The sequence below is a fragment of the Acanthisitta chloris genome, unplaced genomic scaffold (genome assembly GCF_000695815.1).
Source record: "Acanthisitta chloris isolate BGI_N310 unplaced genomic scaffold, ASM69581v1 scaffold18806, whole genome shotgun sequence".
Lineage (NCBI taxonomy): Eukaryota > Metazoa > Chordata > Aves > Passeriformes > Acanthisittidae > Acanthisitta > Acanthisitta chloris.
Window position 1 is genome coordinate 18,347 of NW_008677923.1, and position 18,385 is coordinate 36,731.

Sequence of the window (18,385 nt, forward strand, 5' to 3'; positions counted from 1 at the left end):
TAAACCCCATATTTTGCACTTGAGGGAAGCACACAGTACAGTATTAAGTTCCTGGAAATTTGTGAAGGTCTTTAGAGAGTCTCATGTGTCCTCTACTCTGTTCTCATGAGACTCCACCTGGAATACTGCACACAGTTCTGGTGTCCTCAGCATAAGAAGGATATGGAACTATTGGAGCAAGTCCAGAGGAGGCCACCAAGTTGCTAAGAGGACTGGAGCATCTCCCCTATGAGGACAGGCTGAGGGAGTTGGGGCTGTTCAGCCTGGAGAAGAGAAGACTGTGTGGAGACCTCAGAGCAACTTTTCAATCTCTGAAGGGCCTACAAGGAGCTGGAGAGGGACTCTGTGTTAGGAACTGCAATGATAGGACAAGGGGTAATGGGTTCAAACTGAAGGAGGGAAAGTCTAGGTTGGATGTGAGAAAAACATTTTTCCCTGTGAGGGTGGTGAGACACTGTCCCAGGTTGCCCAGGGAGGCTGTGGCTGCCCCAACCCTGGCAATGTTCAAGACCAGGTTGGATGAGCCTTGAGCAACCTGATCTGGTGAGGAGGTGTCCCTGCCCAGGGCAGGGGGTTGGGACTAGTTGGTCTGTAAGGTCCATTCCAAACCTTAAATTCTATGATTCTATGATGTCCTCATTTCCTTCTCTTCTCAGAGGGTATTTGGATATTTACATTTTACATGGCTGCACTTTTGAAGAAGATGGTTGCTGTCATGCAAAATCTCTGTGTTGTTCAACCACCTCAAGCAGGGCTGACTTCAGTTCACTTAGGGACATAATCCTGAAGTAGTCACTGTAACTGTGGTAGTAAGTCCACCATCACTTTCTTTTATGAGCCTTTCTTTGTATGCTGACAAGGCTTGAAGTAGAAGGGGACCTGGTCCAGCAAACACAACGTTGTCCCTTAGAAATGGATAGGAATAGAAATAAGTCTTGAATACAAGAGAAGGACTGGAAGCTTCTTCTGCATGGGAGAACTTATTTCAGCAGTGGTGTCAGGGGAATGGTATGTTTCACTGTGATTTGAAGAAAAGGCCCACAGCTAAGGAAGCAGGTATTTGTGAGGTGGCTTTCTTTTAGATGATATGAAGCTATATGCATGGGGTCAGGTGGAAAAGGGTCCGGGAAATTAAACCAAAATTAGCCCAAAATAAAATCATGTACTTCTCTTTACTGATTCATTTTGGTTCTGCCTAATTATTTGCTAATGGAAGAGACTCTAAGGTTGGCTTTTAAATTATGTTCAGCTGTCCATATTTCAAAGTTTCAGAGGAATATAAATTAACCTGTAGTGAGTAATAGGTCAGAACAAGTTATATATTCATGTTCAGGGTGCGAGTGAAAATAGTTGTAATCCCCAGCTGCCAAGTTTGCATCCCAAGTTCCTTGGGGTTATGGCACATTTCACCAGTGATGGATTTGTGGTCCAAGTACATGAAAACTGCAGACACTGTCTCACCTTTCTCATACTTCCTCAAGTAACTGTTACAAATATTATCCCCTGGCTAATCCTTATGTATTTCTGGGACTTGCATTCATAAGTGTTCAAGAAGTAGCCATGCCTCACATTGAAGCTGCTGGAATGTGTGCTGGTGTTCTTTGTTATTCCCCCAGCAGCAGCAGCACATTTTGCTGTGACCACCATTGTGAAACATTTTGAAAGTCACAAAATGAAAATTACAACCCTTGGATGGGGTTTTCCTCCCTTAACTGAAAAGATTTATATCCTCTAATGCACTTTCAGATGAGGCTGCCTTTTTACCAAGCAAATGTGTTGGAAAGAAATGCCATTTCTATTTGAAAGGGAAAATGGTGGGAATATTTGCATCAAAATGACTGAATTCTTATGACAGGTCTAATCATAACTTTCTGTTAGAGAAACTTTACAAAGACAACAAGCTATAAAATATCACAAATAAAGTTTTGTTGCCTTGGAAATGGTTTAGTACTGAGAACACTGAAATGTTATATATCTTTTCAGACCTGTTTTAGGTCTGTAAGCCTCAGTTTACTGTTGTAGAAGAAGATTTTCTAAAGCTTTGTCCTAATCTGGCAGAAGACCAGATCTGAAAAAATATATTTTCTTTATAATAAAAATTTGTGCTTTACCCTGTTGCCCATATTTAAGTAGAGGGCCTTAACTTTTAGGGGAACTGTTTGTTCGATTTTTATTTGTATTTTTAATCTTTTCTAAAATATATTTGAATGTTTTGTACATAAAAAGGGAGTCTATTGCTAGTGATTTCTCAGGCATTGAGAAAGTTAGAGGCTTGGCTTTTGAAGTGCTGCACTCATGTGCATATCACTTACTCAAGTATAAACCAGAGTTAGTAAAAAAACTTTTCCCTCAAAACACTGCCAAGTCAATGAAACCAAAGGTTTTCTTGGGGAATGCGTAGTTTTCTGACTAATTTTTGGTGGCAGCTGTTCAAGTTTCATTAGAACCAAGTTAAAAATATTCTCTTGAGCTCAGCATTCTGATTATATTATGATCAAATGTTAGTGTTGAAATGAAGTGTTTTCGAAAGATTAAGCAAAATGTTCTTGAATGTTTTATTTTGCAATTAAATCCTCCTTTTGAAACTATTAAACTAAGTTGGAATTAAATTCATTAAAACCTTCGTTTTCCTAGAAACTTTGTTCCTCAGCCATCTCTCCTACTTAAGGACACAGCCATGATCTTTGGGGAACCTGAATTTTCCAGCTCAAAATCAGTAGTTTAGTCCATGAATCATGTGGGATGATGTGTCCAGTGACATAATTCTGTTTACATATCTACTATTTGAGAAATAGCTGCAAAAAATACCATTATGGCTACACCTTTAGAAGGACACACCATTTCAGAGACTTCTTCAGAGCAGTAAATGTGCAGTGTTTATGAAATGTGGGAGGTGATGGAATATGTGTCAGATTTCCCAGTTATATATGATGGAAGTAAACCAGACTTTCCTCTCCATTTTGGCATCTTGTGCTGTAAGTTTTACTTGATTTTCACTTTTTATTCTAGTGCCAACAATATGCCTAAGCAAGTAGAAGTCCGGATGCATGAAAGCCATTTAAATCCAGTGGAGCACAGATCCGGGAACATATGTGTGCAGTTCTGCCGGTCGCTCCACAAGAATCTGCTCCTGACTCTTACTGTGTTTGGTAAGCTACATCTGCTGGTCTGGATACTCTCTGTGGATCTGTATCTGTTCATGTAGCCCCCCAGCCCCTGTCTGTGGTCCTCAGCCATTCCAGCTGAACAGCTAGAGAGTAAATAGGATGCCCATGGGGAGCTGTTGCTTTAGTTCAGGTGGGCAGGGTATTATAGGCACAACAGGGAGCAAGTCCACACCACTGAGGCACATTCAGTACCTGGGTTTGAATGAAGTGTGGTTGAAGCCCAAAGACCAGTCAGATTCATGTCATTCAGTAGAACTAAATGTACACTACACATTTTTCTCTCAGTGATTTGAAAAAAAAAAATGAAACCCCAAACAAACCAGACAAAAACTCTTCAAAATTTCCTTCAACTTTTATCTCTCAGTTTACACTCTACTGCTTTTAAGGTTTGTCTTCCCCCTCTGTAGCTGTAAGTCAGCGCTCCATGATCTCATCCTGAATATTGCCTCTGGCTGTAGCAGCTTCCAAATATGGAACAGTTTGACATTTTATTGTGGTTCACTGGCTCTTTGCCTGTTTCTTTTTCACTGAGAGCCCAACAGCCAAATGCATAAAATTTGTAGACAAACTCTATTTCATTATTGTTTGAAAGACCAGCTGCAACTGGTCTTGAGCTGCAAATTTCATGCCCATATTTTCAGCCTGCAAAATCATAATGCTAGAGTGTTTAGACAGTATTTGCTTTGAATCATCGTTAGAAGGTGCCTGGTGCTGTTCCAGAAAAAGTTTTAAATACGCATACATTTTTCATTGTATCAAATGGATAACTCAAAGAGTCATAGTTGCTGCAAATCACAACTCAGTCTTTGCTATCAAGTTTTATTACACATGAGACTTGGGTTTGGGCATCCTGGATGTAAACATAAAATATCCATTCACAAAGACCATGCTATGAAAGTAAACATTTCCTTATTTTCCCTAGAGTATACTATATCAGCCTCAACCCTGAGAGGGAGGTTTAGGTGTTATCACTGTAGAAATCTACATAAGTGATGAAAGGATTATTTGTGATTTGAGAACACTAACACAAAGAGAAGGATGCAGACTATCAAAAGAAAGGACTAATACAAGAGTCCTAAGAATCAAGTTTTCTTCAGTGGTATGTGCAGTATTCCAGATCAGACACTCCCTTCCCAAAACCCCCAAATGAAACTTGAATCTGTTTTCCTTACAGAACCATTCTAGCTTTCTTGCAGGGTTTTTCTGGGGCTGTAAAACAGCTACTCACACTGACCTGGTCTTCAAGTGGTACCATTCTTATGTGGAGAGCTAGATGTTGTACTGCAAAGAGCTGGGTCCTAATTCTGACTGTTGTCAGTTGGTGAGACATTGGAAAAGGATGCCCAGGGACATCGTTCAAGGCCAGCCTGGATGAAGCCTTGAACAACCTGATCTAGTGAGGAGGTATCCCTGCCCAGGGCAGGGGGCTGGGACTAGATGGTCTGTAAGGTCCATTCCAGCCCTTAAATTCTATGATTCTGTATGGCCTTATATAAATCACTTCATCTCTTGGTGCCTCAATTTTGTCGTAGAATGATGATATGAATTCCATTTGACTATCCCTCCCTTCTGAAGTCTGTCTTTATGCCAAGAATCAGCTGCCTTGCATAACCACATTTCTTCTAGGCTGTTCTTCTGGGTAATCAATGCACATTCAGCTATATTTATGTTACCCTACCTGCTCTTTTTTATTCTTCTTCCAGGTGTCATCCTGGGTGCAGTGTGTGGGGGTCTTCTTCGTCTAGCAACACCTATTGACCCTGACATCATCATGCTAATAGCCTTCCCAGGAGATATACTTATGCGGATGCTAAAAATGCTGATCCTCCCTTTAATTATCTCCAGTTTAATCACAGGTAAGATCTATTAGCCATAAATACTTTAAGATGCTTTCTACAGATATCACCTGGTTTGCTTTCTGTGATGTAGGAAGAATAAGAGTGTCAGCATTTTGCAGTTGCACTGTGTATTTCAGAGTTAATTTCTGAATAACATCATTGGTTTCAACATGTATGTGCTCCAGTGAATTTATTTTCAAACACATGCCACACGCTACACCAGAAATTTCTTAATATGCTGTTTGATCTAATCCCTGGATTGGACCTGCAATTAAGTTGGCATGACATTGGTGAGCCTAACCTTCTTGAAGGTGTGGTGTCAGCCACATTTCCAGTTTGTAGCAGTCAAGGGCAAAGGAGGGTGTGATATTGTCTCTATTTTTCAATGCCTCCTCTGCAAGGAGAAGCATCAGCAGTCTGTCTAGTGGTGAGAACTTCACAAGGGCAAAAGTAGACATTAAAACTTGAAAATGATAAAGGATTTGATTTTGTAATTATTGAATTGGATATTGAGTGTCAATGTATTTGTTTGTTTCTTAAAATCAATCACCTGCAGGACTGTCTGGTTTAGATGCTAAAGCAAGTGGCCGATTGGGCACAAGAGCCATGGTCTACTACATGTCCACCACTATTATTGCTGCTGTGCTGGGTGTGATTTTGGTTTTAGCCATCCATCCTGGGAATCCAAAACTCAAGAAACAGCTTGGTCAAGGGAAGAAGAACGATGAAGTATCTAGCCTGGATGCTTTCTTGGATTTGATCCGAAACTTGTTCCCTGAAAATCTAGTTCAAGCATGCTTTCAGCAGGTAAATCCTTCTACTCCTTGGTAATATTCTTTACATCTGTTACTTACCAGGGTTGTCTGTAGATTTCATGTCATTGTTTAGGTAAATGAAAGAAATGATGATGCAAAGAGGAATACAGCTCTGCAGTCTTGAGCAGGTAAATGAAAGAACACTATTTATAGCTGCCTTGGTTTGTGTTGTAGCTCTTATTTAAATTCACAGAATTTTTAAAGAAGGTATTTCCATGCTTTCTGTATTATATCTGTGATCACGAATGCTGACTCGGAGCTGATCTTTCATCCAGGTCGAATTTGACCTTGGTTGTTAGTTACAGAGCTGAAGGTTCTGCAAAGCCCTGTTTGGAATATATGGATGATCTTCATTCCAGCTGGTTGCCAGTTGAAATGTAGCCCAAACCTCAACCTCTCATAACCTCTGTTGCTGTCTTAGAGTCCAGACTAGGTGGGGATAATAGAGCCAAGTGGCTGACCCACCTACAGGTGGCTCCATCACACCAGGTTTGAAGCATGCTGGGAAAGAAGGATGATTGCTCCATATGTTGCTTGCTCTGTAGTAGATAACTTTGCCTAAAAGCTTTTCACTGACGCTTAATCAAAACAGCTTCACTTAAGAGGTAAAATACATGAAAACTGTATGTTTCCTGATTTCTGCTTAAGCATATTTCTTGTATGTAAGCTGCTTTTTCCTACAACTGAGTTGTTTGGAAGTAATGCAGACACTTTTTTGGTGGTGGGTTTTTTTTTTAATGGAACAGGATTTGTGGCCAAACCTGTTAAGTGTTCCTATGTGAAATGGCATTATAGCTGGTGCTGTGGTTATGGCCAAAGAATAAAGTGAAGAGGGGGAAGGGAAAAGAGGCCGTGGGGGAATGGAAAAATGGAGGGTCACCTAAGCTGCCAAAAGGGCTTGGATTGCTTCACTCTTACAAGGACTTCCATATAAAAACACATAATCCTTGGGGATTTAGAGAGAGAACATTCTCAATATTTCCAAATCATCATGGGAATTTCAGTCATGTGGTCAAACCGTTGATGGCTAAACATCACATGGAATGTGAAATGTATTTTTGCAAAATTGAGTGAGGGAAAGCAGAATGCTTATGGATTTTTCTTCCTTTCCCTTCTTTGTACTGTGGAAGAGAGGAGAATTAGATTTCTGGTCATTTGAAAGTGGTCAGATATCTCAACAAAGGGGCAAAAAGCAGGAGAAAGAACAATTAATCTACCTGTGTCAGATAATTTTCCTAAAACCATAATATTGTTGTTTCAGTGTGTGTAATGCTAACGTTCAGGTCACTTCACTAGTTATGGATCACCAATTGCACTGATTGTTTTTAAACTCAGTTAAAAAAAAAATCAAACTACCGAGCTTTTTGGCTTTCCAGTGTTTGACTTTATCAGATTCCAAACTAATTGCTAATGAAAAACTGCCACAAAGCCACATTTCATTTGGGAAGCAAGTCACACTCCTTTCTAGATGGAACCTTTCTATTAGCCCTTTACACCTCAGTAAGGAGATAGGCTCTTCTTGTCTCTCTCTTTAGGAGGAAAATTAACTGCTTTTAATGGTGTCAGCATAGATTTTCTCTTCCCACATTTATACAGTGTCTTTCCATAAGCATTCATTGTTTCCAGGTTACCTTAGAAGGAAGAAATGTTTTGCAGTAATCCTGCAAAGAATGGTCTTCAAGGGTGCACAACAACGGTACTGTACACCCTGTGGGGGAGTTTTACATGCCTTCCATTGCAACCAGGCAGAAAGCAAGAGATTCACTTGCAGTTTTGAAACAGTTCATTTGCAAACTGGACTCTGAACCACCGTGGCATTTCAATCTCTCCTGAATTTTTGTATGGTCCACAAGAAAGTTTTCATTTCTAATGAAAATTGCTACTCCAGCAGAGACAAGATTTTATGTACCATGGAAAAAAATGAGAATATCATCTATAAATATGGCTGTGACATTTAAAAGGTTTTCTAGCCTCAGACATTGTTGTCAGAATCTCAGTTTTTATGTTAGACTAGACATTTTTAGTGACCATGGCCTTGTGCAAAGTGCTGAGGACCTTTGACTTAAGTGGCTGTAGTGGAATTTGTGAGTGTGTAGAGTCCAATATTTTAAGTTTAATTTCCATGACTCAGTCCTTACATTCTGGATAACTCACATTAAAAAAATATTGTGTTGACAACATCCCTCAGATAAAATTTAACCCTGAAAAAAAATTATAAACATACAAGAATGTCGGGTTGTTTCAGAACAACTAAAGAGTTTCTTATGCAAAGCTATGTAGGTATTCTGCCTGTATCCACCTATTCAGATTTAGACAGCAAGTTTTGAAATGAGAGATGTAAGGTATTTTGAAGCTATAAGGGTTTAAAACCATAAGGTTTTAAACTATATAGATAGAACCTGGATCATCATCCATAGTACTACAGTGTCCATCTCAACAGCAAAGGGACACAAATGTAATTTGAAAGGTTGAGGCACCATTCCTCTTGCCTTGCTCAAACATGTTTCTAGGAAAAAGGAAAGTATGGAGTAGGTAGGAAAACATGGCAAGCCAGTCATAACTTCCAAACCATTTTCCCTGTCCCAGAGCCATGAAGAGGTAGGAAAGGCTCAAGGTGTGAGGTGTGAGGAAAACATCCCTTCTAAAAGCAGCATCCAGAGCCATGAAGAGGCAGGAAAGGCTCAAGGTGTGAGGTGGGAGGAAAACATCCCTTCTAAAAGCAGCAAGTCACAGACCTCTCTTTTTCCACTCCCTCCTCCCTTTTTTCCTAGCTGTAAACTCAAGGCCACTTCTCCCCCTACCATTTCTTCCAAGCTTCCCCTTGACCCTGCCTTTAATGTGTCAGAAGGAGACCAAATCCATTCAGATGCTGATGTCTTCTCTTTTGAGGTGGTCAGATTTGTATCTGGCAGCACTGATAATTTTTCTCTTACATGTCACTCACAATATTGTAATTCTATTGCTCAGGGTACTGTGTATATTCCATTTTGAGCTCTTGCAGTCACTAAGAGAAGTGTTGGAAATGTCCTAAATTTTTGATTCAAGTTAACCATCAAACTGTGATAACTTTAGCTGAGCAGACCATCCAGAATAACAAGCCTTACTGCAGAGTTGTTTCTGTGACTATCTTAGCCTTTTGTGTCACACACAACCTGTGAAGCACCTTTGTGAACCATCTGGACAAGGGAACTGTCTGTAAAACATTTCCTTGTAGTGGTGAGGAACAAGTATTTGCCATACTTTTCATGCTAGAGTAATGAAGAAGACCCCCATGACCTTGTAACACTTGAAACTATTGAAAAATAAACTTATTTTTGGAAATGGGGTAAGAGGCTGTGGAATGTGTATCTAGTCCTTTAAAAATACAGACCCCTGGAATTTCAAATGAAGACTGTTATTGTTGTTTCCTTTTCTACTATATGGATTGCTTTTAGTTTCCATTCTTATCCTCCCTTTTTATTGCCTTCAGATCCAAACTGTCACCAAGAAAGTGCTGGTGCCAATACCCGTTGAAGAGCCATCTAATGTCACCGATTCTGCTATCGCCATGGTGAATGAGTCAATGCGTGAAGCACCACCTGAAGCCCAAATGGTCATCAAGAAGGGACTTGAATTTAAGGATGGCATGAATGTCTTGGGTAGGAAATGTTTTTGCCTGTACATCATACTTATGACACAGCTTTTGGCCGTGTCTAGGTAGCCAATATTTTCTGCTCTGCTCATCAGTGCAAGTTTAGTCTCTCCAAGTAGTCATCAAATGTTATCACCTACTGGCTGCCCATTGGTCTCTCACTGGAGATCAGCATATCACAGGAACAGTCAAGTGAATTGTCCTGGATTGGCAGCTTTGCAGTTATGAGTTGGAGTACAATGGCAAAGCATGTAGGAGGTACTCAAAATATCCTTTCATCCTAGAAGAAGCTGACCCAGCTAATACTAATGCATATTGGCAAAACAATATGGGGAGAGCTTCAAGAGCCAGTGCTTCACCCACCCACTGATGAATTTGAGCTAAGTTGTTTCCAGTAGCTGTCTTGGGCATGCTGAACTAATTTGGCTGGAGGCAGAGCCTGAAGTGAGAGGTGGAGTGTGAACCACACCACCCAAAAACATCCCAGGGAGGTTTGACACATCACTGAGTCACAGCTCTCTCCTCTTTGATCTTGGCTGCTGACCTTTACCAGCTGCAAATGCCCTCATGCCTTCTTGTCTGGACAGGCCAGCAAGAGGAGGTGGTAGGAAGACTTTGTCTATCTTCCACCCCTTCCTGAGGCAAATGTTCAGACTAGGGTGGGGGCACTTAGGAAACAAATAGCCACTTCTATTTTCTCCTCCGTGCCTAGAGTCACTGTTTTGTCAGCCCAAAGAGGAGTGTTCCTCCTTCACCTTCTTACTTTCTGGAAGTGAGGGAAGTCAGCCACAAATTAGCTCTCAATTTGTAGCCTTATCTGCACACCTACGCCTGAAGATGCTCTGTGGCCACAAATCCACAGGGCTGAGGCTGATGCCTGTGTTTATAGGTGTCATCCTCAAAGTGGGAGAGTATCTGGCAGTACCTAATCCACTGCTTTCTCTCCTCACTAGACCCTAACCCTTCAAAGGCAAATGACTCCTACAGGCTCCTTACAGTTGATGAACATCTCCTGCTGACACAGTGGCTGCTGTGCCTGCAGAGCTTCTCTAGGGGTTGGTGAGCTGGTTGGCAGTGGCTGCTTTGCTTAGATAGAGTGGAGCTGATAGCATCAATAAGATGATCTTGTTTTTCTGTGAAGCAGCCTGCTCCACAAGAGCCACTGTATCCTGCCCACCTTCATGGGTCCTCCTTTCGTTCAGCATGTGTGGGCAGAGGACCCACTTTCTTTTAAAGATGCAAGTTGGCATTTTGCACCATGCATGAGGCAGCAGCTCATTGTCCATGCTGTTACCCTCACCTGACTTTTTCTCTCCTGGAGCTCTGCTTATGCACTAAAAAGAAGCAATCATTCTGACATAAGAGATGCATTTAGTGCTGGACTTGTTTTGTGCAGGCTCTGTCATGGATAAGAAAAGGTCTAGAAGGCTGAATACAGTACCTACATAAAGAAACAAACAGTTTAGGTAAGAGATTTACCCTCAGATGTTGCAGGATTTTGATTTGGCTTGGTGGGGTTCAATTTTTTATGAAGAAGTGAAAATGTTGGGAGATTGCCATCCAGTTTGCATAAGCTATACAAGCCAAGCAAATTCCTGCACATCTGCACCAATCTGACTCACAACTACTATAACGGCTCATTTGGAATTAATGAACAAAGCTACCTACTGACATTTTCTGATGCAGATTCTGAATTCCAGGAAGTAACTTGGTCTTTGACTGAAAAGCTTTTCATCATTTCTCTTTGCTCTGCAGCACACAAACATATGCCTAACTTCCCTATTCAAGTGACTCAACAAAGATAGCTTGGTGCTAAAGGATGACTTTATATTCAGAAACTTGATTTTTTTTAAAAAAAGGAAGAGAATCTATTTGCTAAATCCAGAGTGAGGATGTGGGACAGCCTGTCTTTTCCCAGAGTACTGGTAGCTCAAATTCCCTTCACTTGAGTGCTTTTGTGTCCTGATGGGTTTTTCCTTAGGAACTTCCCAGTTGAGTTTACACATTTGTTAAATACTGAACTTACATCATGTGTGCAAATTTAGTCTCAAAGTATGGCTGAAGATTTAAAGCATCTATCAATATCAGTTAACAATTTGACTCTGGGCACTGAAAATTGCTGGATGGAAAAGGTTAACATTGAAGACACAGCTCCAAACTAGTACATGGCAGATGCACTCATATTTTTTCATGCTGGTAGTCAAATACTCCAGATATTCATATCCTTGGCATTCAGATTTAGGAGCCAAATGTTGCTCACATCGAATGCTATGATTTTGTATCAACTGCTAACTTGTTTCAGTGAGATTAATCTGGTTTTTGGGAGTTCTGTGGTTAAGCTTACCTAACTTCTCCTCCCATCCCCACCTTCTTCATTTACCTGGAATACTCCTGGCCTGAAAAATGTATGTTCTGGGGCTACCTTTGCTTTCCCTGCACCCCAGGGCTGACTAGATTGTAGACTGGATCTGTCAAGGGACTTTTGTAAAGCCTGAGAAAAATGCTGTTGTTTTCTAGCAATTGTTTTAACAACAGAGTTGTGATATAGCACTGTGTTACCACTCCCTTCTGCCAGGGCCTTTGAGGTTTCTAACAGTTGCATGGCACTGAGAAGGTTATTGTTTATGTAACTTTTTGATGATCAGATCAATTCAGGAAAAAATACCCATCATAACTCTAGTTGGGCTGTGAAATTGGAATGTAGTAAAATATTGAAGAGTCAAAGGTGTTCTGAATTTGATCATGGAAGTTGAGAGTGAGTGGATATTAAAAACTCCCAAGACACATGTAACATCCTACAGTTCTGAAGCACTGTGCAATATGTTCAAGGACAGCCCTGCTTGAGCAGGGAGGCTGCATCCTACAGTTCTGAAGCCCTGTGCAATATGTTCGAGGACAGCCCTGCTTGAGCAGGGAGGCTGGACCAGATGACCCACTGTGGTCTCTTCCAAACTTACCCATTCTGTCATTCTGTGCTTCTGTGATGTCTGGATTAGCAGGTAGTATCAAGACATTGACTATGTGCAAAAACTTATTAAAAACCATGTGTTCACCTGCCTTTTGTTTTTGTCTTGCAATTTCTCCCGATAGGTTTGATAGGATTCTTTATTGCTTTTGGCATTGCTATGGGGAAAATGGGAGAACAGGCCAAGATGATGGTGGATTTCTTCAACATCCTGAATGAGATTGTCATGAAGTTAGTAACTATGATCATGTGGTAAGTTTGGAGTTCTAATTTATAGAACAAAGACTATTTTTAAAAGCTTTTGTAAAACCTTAATATAGCACAGAGTGACCATACAGTGACAGTTTGTTAGTAAATAATATCATTAAATAGCTGACATTTTAAAGCCTTGACAGGTATGTTAGAACCAGAGCAGCATTATTTCTGTCCAGTGAGGATTATTTAGGACTCAATTTGAAATATTTCTGAAGATATTCAGTTCTTTATATACTGAAATACAAGGCTTGTGTGTTCCAGTAAAGGCCTTCAAATGCCACATTGATTATGGAGGTTCATTGTATAGAATGACACCTAAGCAAGCAAGAATACCCCACAGAAAAATATCCCAAACATCCTAGGAGGTTAGCATAATCCCAGGGTGTTACCTAGGAGGTATAATTACAAAAAATCCTGGAGACACACTTTATTCACTGTCTTCTGTAGTACAAATACCACCAAACAAAATTCCGGTGGTTTTTAGTGATGTGTAGCTCCTCCACCCAGAGCTCCTGCAGAGTCTATGTCTTACAGCCTTGCTGCAATGGGGTCACTGGAAGATATCTGTCCTGATTTTGAAGTATACCCATTTGTATCAATGGGGCTTGGCTTGCCTTCAGGAAGTGACTTTACCTGATTAAGACTGAGCCCTTGTTTGCACTTCTGAAATAGGATTCTCTCTTTTTTTGTTGTTATTTTTTGAGGTGTTTCTTCTGAGGGCTTCCCCAGAGCTACTTGTGTACAGTGCCAAGTATAGCAATATCACATAAAACCAATTTTTCAGAACATAAGAATGCATTGTTATGTTTGGCACTGTAGTACTGTGTTTCATATCCCTTAGGTCTTTGAGAGCAGAAATCAGCACTCCAATATGAAACACATGTCATGGCTCTTTGCTACCTGTGATTCCCTGGTGTCCCTTGAAGTGATTCCTTGAGTTACAAAGCTGCAAAGCCTCTTCTCCCAAGCTCTAGATGGACCTAGCTTATAGAGAAGGGAGCAGGGTGCCTGAAACACGAGTCTTCAGCATCATCAGTGTTGCAAAGGGAGACTGTTATGCAAGAGTGATGCAGACAGTAACAGCAATGTGGAAATGTATAGCATGAAGAACTTGAAGCAATGACTTTGCATTCCTGTTATGCTTCTGCTTTTCTGTGGGTGATCTTGCTGTGTAAAACTACCACTGGTTTTATTCACAAAGCTTTCAATATTTACTGCAACCTGTTGCTCCCAACTCCCTAAAGAGAAGTGATTATAGTCTCATAGCACTCCAGGAGCTAAAATTTACTCTTCCTTTTCTTAGCACCTGTGGCTAGACCCAAGACATTATAACCTGACTACAACATAATTTTTTTCTAATAGTCAGTGTTGCAATGGCAGGAAATCATTCAAGTTTCAAGACATTCACTGTAAATGTTTATTTTTTACTGATCTGCTTTATATTTCTCTTTTCATGAGAAAAGGAAATTGGTGTTGGGAATTCCACTTCTTCATCCCCATCTAGAATTTCTGAAGAGTTGTTGTGGCCAGAAGCAGGTGCTTTTCTGTGTGTTTATAAAGACAAATGCATTTCTTTGTGCAGAGTTCTATTTTGTTTGGTTTATGATCTCTCTGCACAGAGAGCTGTAACTCCCATGGCACATAGAGACTCTCAGGAACATGACATTGCTACACAAGCACAAAACAAATCAGACATCTGGCTCTGACACCATGTAATTCTTTATAAGGATTATATTTCATCAAGTTCATTGAAACATGACATTTTAGGATAACAGATACAACTGCTGGCCATGCATTTCCAGTGACTGAGGACTTTCCATGTTTTGGGCACATTGCTCAAGAGATCATAAGATATTCTAACAGAAAACAGAAGCACTTTCATTCTGAAAATCAGTTCCCTTGTATTGTTTTTAATTAAGCATCCAAATCACCAATCACTTCTGAAAATATATGTTATCATTTATTTTCAAAGAATGGGTTTTTTTACTGTTTCTTCACATTACATTGATTTTTCCCAGCTTAATTTTTTTGAAACAGATAAAGTGAACATCACTCAGAATTATATATTAACCTTTACCGGTGCAGGTCCAAATATTGATTTATATCCACATATTTTAGACATTTTTCACTAGAGCTGATTATTAAGTATTTTAAACAATATCCATTCATTTAATTTTTATTTTTTTTAATTCTCAAACTGTGCTACCATAATCATCCTATTTAAAGGTTCCTGTTATGTCTTCAGGGAATCACTTGACTGAGGGGACAAAAACCCTACCCTAAGTAATGAAAGCACATAATCAATGAAGAATCCATAAACTAAAAAGCATTTGTCCAAATGGACAAGGTGAAAGGACAAGGGGCAATGGGTTCAAATTGAAGGAGGGGAAATTTAGGCTAGATATTAGGAAAAGGTTTTTTTCCTGTGAGGGTGATGAGACACTGGCACAGATTTCCCAGGGAAGTAGTGGCTGCCCCAACCCTGGCAGTGTTCAATCCAGGCTGGATGAAGCCTTGAGCAACCTGCTCTGGTGGGAGGTGTCCCTGCCCAGGGCAGGGGGTTGGGACTAGATGATCTCTAAGGTCCATTCTAACCCCTAAAATTCTATTATTCTATTATATCATTAAAAGAATATAATGGAAACATATGCAGCCTTCAAGATCTAAGCAGTTCATTTCACCAAATAGTTTAGCTGAAGTAAATAATGCAACTCCCTGAAACCACATAAACAGTGAACTGTAAAATTTATGTAATAAGAACAAATGCTACACCACTCTTCATAAGGATCCAAACCTGTGTCACATTACAGTATCCTTCTACAAAGTTATTCCAGGATCAGAGACTATTCAGGAAATGCATATTCCATTTGATGGGAAAGCTCTCCATTGAATTTCCATAAATTCCTGATCTGCACCTCAGTGTTGAGCCTGAGAGGTCTCTGCTCTTTCTCCAGTCTATACTTTGTTGAGCACAGGTTTTATGACTATATTGCACAGACTAGTTCTGTCTATGCTTGTTCTCTTTCTCCAGGTATTCCCCTCTGGGTATTGCTTGCCTCATCTGTGGAAAAATCATTGCAATCAAGGACTTAGAAGTAGTTGCTAGACAACTTGGCATGTACATGGTCACTGTGATTGTGGGTCTTCTCATCCATGGAGGGATCTTCCTGCCTCTGCTCTACTTTGTGATAACAAGGAAAAGCCCATTTTCATTCCTTGCTGGGATTTTCCAGGCATGGATCACAGCACTAGGCACAGCTTCCAGGTACACTTGAGATATACCATTGTGCTTTACTTTTTAGCAGGTTATTAGCTGCTGCTTAGGCATAATACATCTGCTGTTCTGACCTTCACTGTGAGATCATTTTAGCCCATTGAATGAAAACTATTTTTAATCCAGCCATGTTGAAATAAATCGAAGTACCAGACACCTTCAGGATTATTTAGAGAGGTTATAAAGCCACCTGCAGAGAGCTGAGAGACCCACTTTTTGTTTTCCTTTCTGGCATCAGTCAAATGACTCGTGCAAAATAGGTTAACTCTGTCCTTGTTTTCTCAACTAGGAAAAAGTGATGATTCTCTTTATTTTGAAAGACCAGTCTCATTACATTCAGGGAAAAAAAAGAGCAAACAGTGCTAGTTTTCAAGCAAGAAATGAAAAAGGCTCTCAGTTTGTACTCATTTTGGCAGAGTAATGGGACTTCATTGTAAAGCTGAGCATTTTAGACTTGTTAATGTACAGAACAGACACAACAAAGTGTGTAAGTAATGCAGCTCTCAGCGATAAATTCAATAACATCAAAAATTGGTGCTGTCCATTAGGGCAGTCAGTAGATCTTGTGTTGAAAGTATTGTTCAGTTCAATACCATATTTTCAAGTGTTTTTCTTCAATAAATGTTTTATTTCTTCTTCTATTTAAATTAAAAAGGTGAAACCAAAAAAAAGATAGTTTAGTTCAAAACTGACCATGAGAAAACTGTGTATTCTTGATTTCAAGAATGCCTTGAAAGAACTTGTAATTCATCTGTCTCTTTGGGTCAACCCAAACTACACTGCTTGAATAACTTCTCCCCTGATGATCAAGAGGCTCTGAAGGACCTTACTGATGTTCATAAATTTTGGATATGACAATGTAGAGAAGATGAAGTGAAACTCTCTGCATTGGTGCTCAGTGACAGGAAGAGAGGCAGTGGGCACAAACTGGAACACAAGAAATTCCATCTGAACTCATGAGATATGTCTTTACTGTGATTTACTGTGACAGTGAGTGAATGCTGACACAGGTTTCCCAGAGGAGAAGTGGAGTTTCCAGCCCTGGAAATACACTAAACCTGCCTGGGCATGGTCTTGGGAAACTTGCCATTGCTGCCCATGCCTTGAGCAAGGAGGTTGGGATGCCTGACCACCAGAGATGCCTTCCAACCTCAGTAATCCTTTGCCTCTGTGAAAAACAATGTAGGATTACAGGAGATACAGTCTGGCCAGGAATTTTAGCAAATTACAATTTACCTAAGGCTTTTGTTCATTGAAGTGTGTGAGTTTCCACTTCAGCATGTGTTTTATTGAAGGTGTTTGATTTTGAGCAAGTAAATGTACTAGCCTGAAATATTTCCAGCAAAGTAAGGCACTGTGGATCTGTGCAAAGAGCTGTTCTTCCCCTCTTCCAGCCATATTTTGGATTTTTTTCCTGTATTCCAGATGTATTTCATATCCTTTCTTCCTGTCCTCCAGTGTCTGGGAACTCCATGGGTTGCATCTTTTTGCCTGGCTCTTTCAGTCCTTATTAATGCCACACTGATTTCTCCATTGAAAGCAAATTCATAAGCAAAGAAATTAAAGATTTGTCCCTACACTCACCATTCTGTCCATCAGAAAACATCTGGTACTTGTATTTTTGAATAAAATGCAAGAAATAAATTGTAAATGAGCCTGAAAATTCATTCATGCTCTCTCAAGCTCTCATCCTGCTTCAAGTCATGGCCTCAGTCTCACCTCCAGCTAAATGTAGGCTTAGTTTAAAACTTGGTTAAAAAAGGTTTGACTCACAGCAGAAAGTGGAAGTAGAAAATGTCAACAATGGTAATAGAATTTCTGACTTTGCTTCCTAATGTGTATATGTAATATTGATTGTAATTATGTCTTCTCTACTTTTTTGCTTTCTCTCCTTCAGTGCTGGAACATTGCCTGTCACATTCCGGTGTCTTGAAGAAAATCTTGGCATCGATAAGCGTGTAACAAGGTTTGTTCTTCCTGTTGGAGCAACGATCAACATGGATGGAACTGCCCTTTATGAAGCTGTGGCTGCCATCTTCATTGCACAGATGAATGGAATTGACCTGGATGGAGGCCAGATAGTTACTGTGAGGTCAGTTCAGAATACTCCTAGGCTTTGTTTCTACAGACTGTAAAATGTGAGTGCTTTGGGTTGGATGTCTACTCAGGACCTGTTGCATTCACTATGAAATCCATGGATTTCTAATAATGATATGCAAAGGAATGTTTTATACATAGGTCCTGGTTCTTTGGTGACACGTGTTTTATATCATTTGCTGCCTTAGTGCATGCTGGTGTTGTTTTACAGTTTTGTAGTTGACAATTGTTGTGGTTTAACCCCAGGCAGTAGCCAAACCCCACACAGCTGCTCACTGATTCCCTCACCCATAGGATGAGGGAGAGAATTGGAAAGATAAAAGCTAGAAAACTCATGGTTGAG

General features: G+C 40.2%; 1 protein-coding gene across 1 annotated transcript in view; it reads left to right on the forward strand.

The window, feature by feature from the left end:
* Positions 1 to 3,016: 3,016 nt before the first annotated feature.
* The window catches only part of SLC1A2 (solute carrier family 1 (glial high affinity glutamate transporter), member 2), a 28,507-nt gene continuing 13,138 nt past the window's right edge, over positions 3,017 to 18,385 (forward strand). The window contains exons 1-7 of the mRNA XM_009076709.1: positions 3,017 to 3,149; positions 4,871 to 5,023; positions 5,562 to 5,812; positions 9,290 to 9,458; positions 12,542 to 12,668; positions 15,703 to 15,936; positions 17,843 to 18,037. Of these exons, the coding sequence (XP_009074957.1) occupies positions 3,020 to 3,149; positions 4,871 to 5,023; positions 5,562 to 5,812; positions 9,290 to 9,458; positions 12,542 to 12,668; positions 15,703 to 15,936; positions 17,843 to 18,037 (1,259 nt within the window). The 5' untranslated portion in view covers positions 3,017 to 3,019. The remainder of the gene's footprint in view (positions 3,150 to 4,870; positions 5,024 to 5,561; positions 5,813 to 9,289; positions 9,459 to 12,541; positions 12,669 to 15,702; positions 15,937 to 17,842; positions 18,038 to 18,385) is intronic.